General features: G+C 45.8%; 1 protein-coding gene across 2 annotated transcripts in view; it reads right to left on the reverse strand.

Annotated features, from left to right (window-relative positions):
• Nucleotides 1-1,657: 1,657 nt before the first annotated feature.
• The window catches only part of LOC126272336 (uncharacterized), a 113,711-nt gene continuing 103,024 nt past the window's right edge, over nucleotides 1,658-12,344 (reverse strand). The window contains exons 5-7 of one of the 2 annotated variants that reach the window (XR_007549211.1): nucleotides 10,383-10,811; nucleotides 3,070-3,671; nucleotides 1,658-2,315 (exon numbers count right to left, since the gene is read on the reverse strand). Coding sequence is in view for 1 of the 2 variants with exons in the window: in XM_049975119.1 (XP_049831076.1) it covers nucleotides 3,366-3,671; nucleotides 10,383-10,811 (735 nt within the window). In the remaining variant the exon portion in view is untranslated. Of the gene's footprint in view, nucleotides 3,672-10,382; nucleotides 10,812-12,344 lie in introns of both variants that reach the window. The other variant, XM_049975119.1, reaches the window with a different exon arrangement.

Consider the following 12,344-nt stretch of genomic DNA (forward strand, 5'->3'; position numbering starts at 1 on the left):
AAGGCAGAGTGGCGCAGCTGCCATTCCCCAAACAGCAGTGAGGGGGCAGATGGTTGGTGGTGTCTCTCCAGAATGCGCCAGCTCCTACTTGTCAGTGTCAGGAAGCATCAGTACTATGTTTTGAGTTTAAAAAAATGTTCAAATGTGTGTGAAATCTTATGGGACTTAACTGCTAAGGTCATCAGTCCCTAACCTTACATACTACTTAACCTAAATTACCCAGCCGTACAGTCCATGACTAAAGCACCTTAGACCACTCGGCAAATCCCAGGCGGCTTTGAGTTTTATTTTCCATGCATCTTCACTTTCAATTCATGAACATTTTCCGTGTTCACTGTGTCTTGTCTGAAGGGAGAACTGTAGGAAGTTCAATTTGTGAAAAAAAAAAAAACAATAAGCAGGTGGACTGTAAATTGCTAAGGAGGAAACAGTTAGACATTCAGCTGCTGCTGCGGAGTAGGTAATTCGTCCATTAAAATCTCTGCCTTCACCTCCATGTCTCACCAGTAGCAACGATATACTTGCTGATGCGCATCATATTAGTTCCCCATCCCCCCGTCCTCAAAACGCCGGAAACAGTAAGCTTCCTGTTGCGACAGGAGGAGAAAAGCATGATATATAACACAGGAAATTCGTCATTCCTTGATCTAAAATACTTCTTTCAAGCTGGTACAGATCTTTTAAATAACATACACAGAATAAAACATTTCACACCATAATATACATTTAAATGGTCCATTAAACTATCAGTATCTCATAGCACTCCTTTTTCTTGTCTCAAAGTGTACTTTCATCTTTGGCTGAATAATGTTACGTCGCTGCTGTTGTTGTTGTTAAAGTTCATTTCACAACAGACTGCAACATGATTTCCCTAATACACTAACTCATTGTAGCTTATATTTGTTACTCGAGTGCAGTGATTCCGCAAAATAAATTCTACTTTTTGGTGATCTATTACTCGATAAAGCCAACTGTGGTCCCACACTAGCAGGAGTCAACTTGTTACGTGGCTACCAATAGTCACACACCAGTTCAGTCGTTACCACTGCAGGAGAAGGCAATGGAACGTAGATAGAGATGAGTGGAGAAGGGGGCGGGAGGGGGGGGGGTGAGATTTCACTACCACCGGCAAAGAAGTTTGATCAACATAAAAGTGTGATACTGAAGATATAGTACGAGTGACCTTTTTCCCCCAGAGCAGTGCACACCTGCATCACATATGTGGATGAATTCACCTTACAGTCACTTGCACACTTGCTCAGCTGCTTAGTACTCCATTCGAGAGGCCGTTGGGCACTTATGGGTACTTAGAAGCAGAGACGCTACAGTCTCCCTGTCGACCTCAGTGGAGCACAGATGTATAGACGAACCTGTGGTATGGCCATACCTGAGTATGTGTCGCTGTGAATAGCAAAAGACGTGCAATATTAATCGACATACTTTCGTAGGCAGCAATCATTGGTTAAACGCACGTGTCTGTTATGTGTTCAGGAAAAAATGAAGAAACAGAATTTTATTTTATGGAGTATTTTAAATTGACGAGAGAACCCCAAGCCTAATTCGAGAAACAAGAATTGTTATAAACATGAGTAGAGTGAAGACTGGAACCATAAGCCTTAACAGAGATGAGAGACATTTGTTAGCTAATCGCCCACACTTTTTGTTTTTTTTTTACTGTAGAGATTTTTGATAAGAGAGAATGAAGGTTAACTGGGACATTATGACAGGATCGGATAACTGGATAGACACAAGGACATTTGGTGGAGACCAAATAATTTTGTAAGACAGTGGGCAAGATCCCCAAGTGACACTATATTTTCCGAACCACACATGCGTGGAGGGCACATTTAATAGCACTCACAAAAATATTGTTGCCTTTTAAGGAAAAGGCATTCCACATATGGAATAAATGCAATACATATCAGATAGTGCGTGGCACAACACACAACCACCCCTGGGCAATAAACCGACAAAACAAAAATTAAACTTTATCAAGTTGCGGCTACAGCTTTCTCGACAACACGAAAGCATGGCGAAACGCATATGCACACCACTGAAATGAAATTTATGAGGCAAGATATTAGATGAAAAATGGAGACATCGGAGCTGGGGGGGGGGGGGGGGGGGGGGGGGGGATTTATTTAGATGACAAAGGAATAAAAAGAAGGGGACTAAGAATGACTAGAGTATATTGACTGGATGACAGGAGGCAGACTAACAAAACAAGTATTGAACGACAAACCATGAGGAAAACGAGATACCAGAAGAGTGTAGAGGAGATGGCTGGCCTTAGATTGGAACAGGCGAGGTGCCCACTACTTTAAGGGGGGTAAGACGTCAAACGGGCCGACTTGGAGCAGGACATTTCAATTTCCACTGACTATACTTTTACAAATAAACTTATAAAACTTTGTCAGCATGACCAGGAAGGATTCAGAATTCACACTCTTAGCAGTGGAAGTTGTAAAACATACAAAATAATTTTTTTAATATGTGAAATTTCATCATTTTTTCACTTACTAATGGCAGCATTTGCTGCTATACGTACACTTTTCTTCATAAATAAGAAAGATCCTTCGACGAATTTTGCATAGCATACAAACCATACTTAAAGGTGTATGAATCTCTAGAATTTTCCAATTCTATTAAAAACTGTGGTAATAATTGAAGTAATTAACTACAAAATTTGTGTTTTTTCTAAACATGAAGTTTAAAATACAACAGCTCATTCGTTTATTCATAAATTAAATAAATTCTAGAGTTTCATGCACCTGTAAGTGTGGTATGTATGCTGTGCAAAATTCATCTAAGAATCTCTCTAACTTATGAAGAAAACTGTACCTATAGCAACAAATGCAGCCATTAGTAAGTGAAAAATGATGAATTTTCACAAGCAAAAAATTAATTTTGTTATGTTTTCGAACTTCCGCTGCAGTGAGTGTGAATCCTGAATCCTTCCTGGTGATGCTGACAAAGTTTTATGAATTTATTTGTAAAAGTACAGAGACTGGGAATTAAAATGTCCTGTGATGCCTCTCCTGCTCCAAGTCGGCCCGTTTGACGTCCTACCCCCTTTGAGTGGTTTGTTTAGACCAAACGTACATTCACACTTATTACCAGAGAATAAATGCTGATCAAGACACAGTACGCAAAAAGTATTGTCGATGGCGTGGATACAGCCAATGATTTAAAGGTTGCTAGAACTTTAGCGCACTATGATGTTCCCAAAATATCGGACAGTGCGCTCCTCGGTCACGAACACCCTCTGGCTGGGACCCCAGTTGGCCTCGTCGGGTAATACGTGAGCTCACTGTCGGGCAGCCTCGCTCTCAGTGTCACTGTTGCGGGAGGCCACAGACGGCCGCCTACTGGTTCCGCTCCTGCTGCAGCTGGGCGAACACCTGGTCCATCTCGGGCAGGCGGCGGCGCAGCTCGCGGTCCACGTCCATGGAGAGCAGCTCCTTCTGGACGCGCAGGCGCAGCGGCTCGGCGAACGCGGACATGATCTGCTGGCGCAGCAGGTTGGGCAGCACGTTGACGATCAGCTCGGCCACGTAGTCGGCCGTGCCCAGCCCGTCGATGCGCGCCTGGATGTTGCCGATGCGGACCAGCAGGCTGTCCAGAGTGGGCCGCTTGCGGGTGTCCAGCGGCTGGCTGACGCTCACCGTCACCTGCGGGCGGGCAGCGTCGTCACCGAGTGTGCACCCACTCACGGCACCAGCGGGCCAACGGGCGGGATCGGGTTAAGCAGGCCGGAAAAGGCAAGTACAAACATTCACGCAGACTTGGGGAAAAGATACGTCTTCATTGAAACTGAGCTGTACCCAGATCCTTCGTATGGCAGTCACACTCATTAGGTTCAAAATGGTTCACATGACTCTGAGCACTATGGGACTTAACATCTGAGGTCATCAGTCCCCTAGAACTTAGAACTAATTAAACCTAACTAACCTAAGGACACCGCACACATCCATGCCCGAGGCAGGATTCGAACCTGCGACCGTAGCGGTTTCGCCGTTCCAGACTGTAGCGCCTAGAACCGCTCGGCTACACACATTACGCACTCAATGGGAGAAGTGAGTGGGGTTGCAGCCTCTCCCCGACGTTATTCAGTCTGTACACTGAACAAGCAGTAAATGAAACAAAAGAACAATTTGGAGAGGGAATTAAAGTCAAGGAAAGAGACATATAAACCTTGAGGTTTGCCGATGATATTGTAATTCTGTCTTGAAAGAGCAGCTGAATGGAATGGGCTGGGTCTTGGAAAGGTTCAACAGAAAAATGTTGAAAATTAGATCACAAAACTAATGAAGAGGTGCTGAATAGGATTAAGGAGAAAAGAAATTTGTGGCACATCAAAAGCGAAACTAATATAATGGAACGTAGTCGGTCGAATTAAGTCAGGTGATACTGAGAGAATTAGATTAGGTAATGAGACAATTGCAGTAGCAGATGAGTTTTGCTATTTGGGCAGAAAAGTGATTGATGATGACCGAGGTAGAGAGGATATACAATGTAGACTGGTAGATAGGTAGATCACAAAACTAATGAAGAGGTACTGAATAGAATTAAAGAGAAAAGAAATTTGTGGCACATCAAAAGCGAAACGAGTATAATGGAACGTAGTCAGTCGAATTAAGACAGGTGATACTGAGAGAATTATATTAGATAATGAGACAATTACAGTAGCACATGAGTTTTGCTATTTGGGCAGAAAAGTGATTGATGATGACCGAGGTAGAGAGGATATAAAATGTAGACTGGCAATCGCAAGTAAAGCGTTTGTGAAGAAGAGAAGTTTGATAAGAAAGTATTTGTATGGAGTGCAGCCATGTATGGAAGTGAAACATGGACGATGAACAGTTTAGACAAGAATAGAATAGAGGTTTAACAGAAAAATGTTGGAAATTAGATGGGTAGATCACAAAACTAATGGAGAGGTACTGCACAGAATTAAGGAGAAAAGAAATTTGTGGAAAAACCTAACTAGAAGAAGGGACCAGTTAGCGGGGCACATTCTGAGACATGAAGGAATCACCAATTTAGTTTTAAAAAATGTTCAAATGTGTGTGAAATCTTATGGGACTTAATTGCTAAGGTCATCAGTCGCTAAGCTTACACACTACTTAACCTAAATTATCCTAAGAACAAACAGACACACCCGTGCCCGAGGGAGGACTCGAACCTCCGCCGGGACCAGCTGCACAGTCCGTGACTGCAGCGGCTCAGACCGCTCGGCTAATCCCACGCGGCACCAATTTAGTACTGGAAGACAGAGTGTGGGGTAGAACTCGTACAGGGAGACCAACAGATACAGTAAGCAGATTCAGAGAGATGCAGATTGCAATTTTTACTCGGATATAAAGATGCTTGCACAGGATGGAGTAGCATGGAGAGCTGCTCAAACCAGTCTTCGGAGTGAGGACCGCAACAATAGCCACTCAGCTGCATAGGAGTTAGACTCTTCATTACTGGCTAATGGTTAGTGAGGCATTTAACTTTGACTGAAAGTTTATTGGGCGATTGAAACCCAGCAAAATTTCTACGAGCCAGCTGCTCAACATCTTCAGGAGCTACTTAACTGTTGCTATGTTAGTGAAGTACCGTCGCCATTGATAATCCAGACTTTTATGTTTCATGCAGGGTTATCACCTTTAGGATATACTTCTGTAGGGGCTTTTTGTTCGTCTGTAAGTTACCTTCTATGTGTTGTGTAGACTACCCGTCTGATAGTACTATGACACGTAGGGCACGGTACCTTTGCCAGGTTTGTGGTACACTTCCGTTTACATTATTAATGTGTCTAAAAGCTCCTGTAGATATGGAAACCATTTGTAAAATTTTGCTATACTTGTTAAATATATGACGATTACAGTAGTGTTTGATGTCTTTATCAGGCATATAGCGTGTTTGACAGAAACTTTGACTGGCGGAAAATGTGACAAGATGGCAGACGTTACTTTTGTTGATGTTTGACCGCATGTTTAGTGAAATATAGTTTTATTAAAATTTATCTCACCATATTCTGAGTTTTCACAACCATGGAAACTACGATCAAGGCTGAAGACAAAATAGCACCGGAAATTACCAAAATAGAAGAGGTATCTCAACTTCCCAGCCTAATATTACCCTGCAAAATCTTAAGAATAAAACCAATATTCTATACACCACACATCCACTCGCCCACCATCCACATCCATACTCCGCAAGCCACCTGACGGTGTGTGGCGGAGGGTACCTTGAGTACACAAGCTGCAGTGCAATAAAATAAACACAAAAAATACTGGTTCTCCGGTTCTTCTACGGTCCATGTTTCCACATTGTGGTACTTTAATGAACTACGTTTAGAGGAACAAGTAAATGAGAATAAATTTTCGCATCCTTGTGTCTTCTTTTATAATGGGAGGGCCATTTACGAGTTTGAAGAAGCTGTAGAAACACTTGTGGCTAACAATTTAATTAACGAACACAGGATTCCGTGTCATCAAAGCATTGTCAGCAGTAAGGAATCGTCGACTGCACACAAACGCTCAAGTTGAGATAAGGCTGATGGGGAATCAAAACTAGGGCAGCTAAGCCGGGCACCACCACTTCGTCCACACTTACATGCTTTTCTCCAGCAGTGGCCTCTGGACGTCGACGTCCCCAATAAGAACGTTATAGTCCGCCCTTTCCGACTGCTATTTTCTGGCGAACCAGTGTATGAAGTAGCCATCAGCAAAACAACCACAAAACGCATACAAAAATAGAGGATTTTAGATGCTCCGTTAAGGCCGCAGCAGATGATTAAGTTTGTTCGTCAAATTCTCTCTTCTCTAACCACATATCAGTCAAACAAGCCCTTACACGTACTAAAAAGTTTGTCAGTTTATCTTCACTTTTAAAGCACACGCTGTTCGTGTATAATGTGTTTTGACGCTAGTGGAAATGGCTACAAATGCAGATAAAGTGTTTCTGACATTTTCTCTGGCACCGCGTTTAATAAAGAAGAGGTAAAAAAAAAACAAAAAAACAAAAACTCTGGTCCAGGGATTGATTTAAATTGAGAAAGAAATATAGACATGGAAACCGATTGAAAGAAATGTAATACTCGGAACCTAATGATTACATCAACTTTCTGTGAATTACGTCGAGGCAGACAAGAGGCTCTTGGTCTCTCCGTAGCTCATGTGTTCAGCAACAGCAGTTTTTTCTGACTGACTTATTCTGGTGTAACATCTGTGTTCATCACTTCTGTCTGGTCAATGTATGACTTCCCACACTGTCGCAGGATCTTGTGTGTTGCTGACCTCCTTAGACGCAGGTCGCCTTTTACGAACCCAGCTCGTTTTCACTCGCATCAGCGAATGGAAGACACGTTTTATTGAATGTTTTTCGAAGAGCCAACCAATCTTGAAGGACATGCTGGGGAACGCTTTGCCACAAAAAAACGAATTCAGCGAGACAACACCGATGGGGAATCGAAACCTGAACAACCATGTCGCCAACCGACACCTTGCCTGTTCACTTTCAATGGAGTCGGCAGATTGCGATTAGGAATTCTGGCGCCTCTCACAGAGAGCATGCAGATCTTTTCTCGAGAAGAGGGCTCTGGAAGTCAATGTCCCCTGTGATGATGTTAGAGCCTGGCTTTTGGCAAATGCTGTTTTCTAATGAGCAAATGAAGAAAGTGGGGCTCTACAATAACTAGCCACTCCTTCACTCCACTTCTAGCCACTGCTTCACTCCACTTCCAGCCACTCCTTCACTCCACTTCCAGCCACTCCTTCACTCCACTTCCAGCCACTCCTTCACTTCAGGTGTGCTGCAGGGCTGTGTCCTGCCCTCTCCCATCCCCCCTCCCCGGCCTTCCTGATTTACATCCTTTACACTGCAGACATCTCCCATCCGTCTCTTACAATATGCCACCAACCTACATAAGACACCATCCAACTCTCGCATGCCTCCCTGCAATGTCACTTCAGTCTCCTGGTTGAGTGATTGAGCATCAAGTAAATCCATAGACAAGCCAAACCACCATCTATGATCCCACCAGTAAGCGATGCCGTCATCCAGGTTTCCACTTCTCGATAGGCGACAAACGCACGACTCTAACACTTCACAGAAAACTTCCCAGTTAGGTGCTGTGCAACTGGATCAATATTCCTCCTTCTATGCACCTTCATGCATTATTGATCCTCTCCAGTTGTAATTTCAACCAGCTGCCACAACAACCAGAATGAATCTGTTCTGTGGTGCATCCTTCTCTCCCGGCCTAATCACAATGGCCCATCCCATAGGATCATTCCGTTATTTTCCTTTCTCCTCCTTAAAGATTCTTAGTCGCCACCTGCAGTCCCACAAGGACCCATAGTTACACTCAACATCCCACCTCCATCGTGAAGACGATCATTTCCATGCCTCACTGGCATGATCATCATACCATAACAGCTGTACTAAAATGTGGACTTTCACAGCCGGAAATATAATGTCCATTATAATTATCCGGGCTGTTATGCCATGGTCGGTTGATGAATTCTGGGTCAATTCCCAGCGTATCGTCTCCGACTGCGGGATATACACTCCTGGAAATGGAAAAAAGAACACATTGTCACCGGTGTGTCAGACCCACCATACTTGCTCCGGACACTGCGAGAGGGCTGTACAAGCAATGATCACACGCACGGCACAGCGGACACACCAGGAACCGCGGTGTTGGCCGTCGAATGGCGCTAGCTGCGCAGCATTTGTGCACCGCCGCCGTCAGTGTCAGCCAGTTTGCCGTGGCATACGGAGCTCCATCGCAGTCTTGAACACTGGTAGCATGCCGCGACAGCGTGGACGTGAACCGTATGTGGAGTTGACGGACTTTGAGCGAGGGCGTATAGTGGGCATGCGGGAGGCCGTGTGGACGTACCGCCGAATTCCTCAACACGTGGGGCGTGAGGTCTCCACAGTACATCGAAGTTGTCGCCAGTGGTCGGCGGAAGGTGCACGTGCCCGTCGCCCTAGGACCGGACCGCAGAGACGCACGGATGCACGCCAAGACCGTAGGATCCTACGCAGTGCCGTAGGGGACCGCACCGTCACTTCCCAGCAAATTAGGGACACTGTTGCTCCTGGGGTATCGGCGAGGACCATTCGCAACCGTCTCCATGAAGCTGGGCTACGGTCCCGCACACCGTTAGACCGTCTTCCGCTCACGCCCCAACATCGTGCAGCCCGCCTCCAGTGGTGTCGCGACAGGCGTGAATGGAGGGACGAATGGAGACGTGTCGTCTTCAGCGATGAGAGTCGCTTCTGCCTTGGTGCCAATGATGGTCGTATGCGTGTTTGGCGCCGTGCAGGTGAGCGCCACAATCAGGACTGTATACGGCCGAGGCACACAGGGCCAACACCCAGCATCATGGTGTGGGGAGCGATCTCCTACACTGGCCGTACACCTCTGGTGACCGTCGAGGGGACACTGAATAGTGCATGGTACATCGAAACCGTCATCGAACCCATCGTTCTACCCTTCCTAGACCGGCAAGGGAACTTGCTGTTCCAACAGGACAATGCACGTCCGCATGTATCCCGTGCCACCCAACGTGCTCTAGAAGGTGTAAGTCAACTACCCTGGCCAGCAAGATCTCCGGATCTGTCCCCCATTGAGCATGTTTGGGACTGGATGAAGCGTCGTCTCACGCGGTCTGCACGTCCAGCACGAACGCTGGTCCAACTGAGGCGCCAGGTGGAAATGCCATGGCAAGCCGTTCCACAGGACTACATCCAGCACTCTACGATCGTCTCCATGGGAAAATAGCAGCCTGCATTGCTGCGAAAGCTGGATATACACTGTACTAGTGCCGACGTTGTGCATGCTCTGTTGCCTGTGTCTATGTGCCTGTGGTTCTGTCAGTGTGATCATGTGATGTATCTGACCCCAGGAATGTGTCAATAAAGTTTCCCCTTCCTGGGACAATGAATTCACGGTGTTCTTATTTCAATTTCCAGGAGTGTATCTTCAAGGAGGTCCGTAGCTCGATGGGAGGTCCAACACACCCAATGTAGCGAGCCAGTGGGTGTGTTGGACCTCCCATCGAGCTACGGACCCCCTTGAAGACGTCTCCCGCAGTCGGAGACGAAACGTTGGGAACTGACCCAGAATTCATCAACCGACCACGGCATAACAGCCCGGATAATTATAATGGACATAACAGCTTTACTACCATCATCGATTATATTTTAACATCAATAGAGAACCGATCTAAGAAGGTTTAAAAATCATGAATATGGATCACAGAATCCACGTGGCACGAACGAAAGGAACGTTTGCCAGTAGGTCTGGTCTCGCGAGGCAGTGCACTGCCGGGCGGCCGTAGCAGAAGCGGCTGCCCACGCAGTGTTGGGATGCGGCTCACCTGTATGTAGTCGACGGTGAAACTGGCGAGCCCCGAGCTGGTGACGAGCCCGGCCAGGCTGGCGTCCCAGTGGCAGGAGCCGCGCAGCCGCTTGGTCCCGACCTGCGCGTGCGCGGTCAGCACGTTGCTCTCCTCGATGAAGGTGACGCCCGCCTCGCGCGCCCACTTCTCGTCCTCGGGGTCGACGCGGCGCTCGAACACCACCAGCTCCTCCACCTCCTCCTCGAACTGCGCCGCGTTCGCCGTGTTGTTGTCGGCCGCGTCGTAGACGGCCGTGTCGCCCGACGTGCCGTTGGAGGCGGCCACCACGCGCCGGCGCACCTTCATCAGCTTCTGCGCGCTCACCACTTTGCGCTCCATGTCGATGGTCACCTCACCCACTCGGTGGAAGGTGGCCAGACCGGTCATCATCATCCCGGAGAGATCCACCTGTTACCGAAGAACAGTTGCACCTTATCGGCCACAGTACTGCCTCTACGACTTGTTCCTTTCTATTTTTTTTTTTTATTTACACGTCTAGTTCCGTAGGAGCAAATCGAGGAGCAAATCTCCAGGGTCATGGAACATGTCAGTACATGACATTACAAAATAAAAGCAACAACAGACAAAAATAAAATGTTTTTGAACCAAAAACCGACAAGCCGTAAGTTTAACTAAACGAAATCAACAATATAACATAGGAATCTGCTTAATTTTTCAATGAACTCCTGGACAGAGTACAAGGATTGACCCTGAAGGAAAATCTTCAGTTTCGATTTGAAAGCGCGTGGATTACTGCTAAGATTTTTGGGTTCTTCCGATAGCTTACTGAAAATTTATGCAGCACAATTTTCCGCACAAGAGTCAAGGTAGTGAGATCCAAATGCAGATTGGATTTCTACCTAGTAATACACTTTACTGTCGTTTCTTGTTACCAATACGTGCTTATTCCCAACAATAAGCAGCTTTCACTCAGTTAATACTATATATATATATATATATATATATATATATATATATATATATATATATATATATATATATATATATGGTGGTCCATTGATAGTGACCAAGCCAAATATCTAACGAAATAAGCATCAACGAAAAAAACTACAAAGAACGACACTCGTCTAGCTTAAAGGAGGAAACCAAATGGCGCTACGGTTGGCCCGCTAGACGGCGCTGCCATAGGTCAAACGGATATCAACTGCGTTTTTTTTTTTTTTAATAGGAACCCCCATTTTTTAACATGTTCGTGTAGTACGTAAAGACATATGAATGTTTTAGTTGAACCACTTTTTTCGCTTTGTGATAGATGGCACTGTAATAGTCACAAACGTGTAAGTACGTGGTATCACGTAATATTCCGCCAGTGGGGACAGTATTTGCTTCGTGACACATTATCCGTGTTAAAATGGACCGTTTACCAATTGCGGAAAAGGTCGATATCTTGTTGCTGTAAGGATATCTTATTGCTGTATGCCTATTGTGATCGAAATGCCCAACGGGCGTGTGCTGTGTAAGCTGCTCGGTACCCTGGACGACATCATCCAAGTGTCCGGATCGTTCGCAGGGTAGTTACGTTACTTAAGGAAACATGAAGTGTTCAACCACATGTGAAACGCCAACCACAACCTGCAACAAATGATGATGCCAAAGTAGCTGTTTTCGCTGCTGTCGCGGCTAATCCACACATCAGTAGCAGACAAAATGCGCGAGCAACAGGAATCTCAAAAACGTCGGTGTTGAGAATGCTACATCAACATAGACTGCACCCGTACCACCATACTTCTATTCACCAGGAATTGCATGGCGACAACTTTGAACGTCGTGTACAGTTCTGCCACTGGGCAGAAGAGAAATTATGGAACGATGACAGATTTTTTGCACGCGTTCTATATAGCGACGAAGCGTCTTTCGCCAACAGTGGTAACGTAAACCGGCATAATATGCACTATTGGGTAACGGAAAATCCACGATCGC

This window comes from Schistocerca gregaria, chromosome 5 (genome assembly GCF_023897955.1).
Source record: "Schistocerca gregaria isolate iqSchGreg1 chromosome 5, iqSchGreg1.2, whole genome shotgun sequence".
Lineage (NCBI taxonomy): Eukaryota > Metazoa > Arthropoda > Insecta > Orthoptera > Acrididae > Schistocerca > Schistocerca gregaria.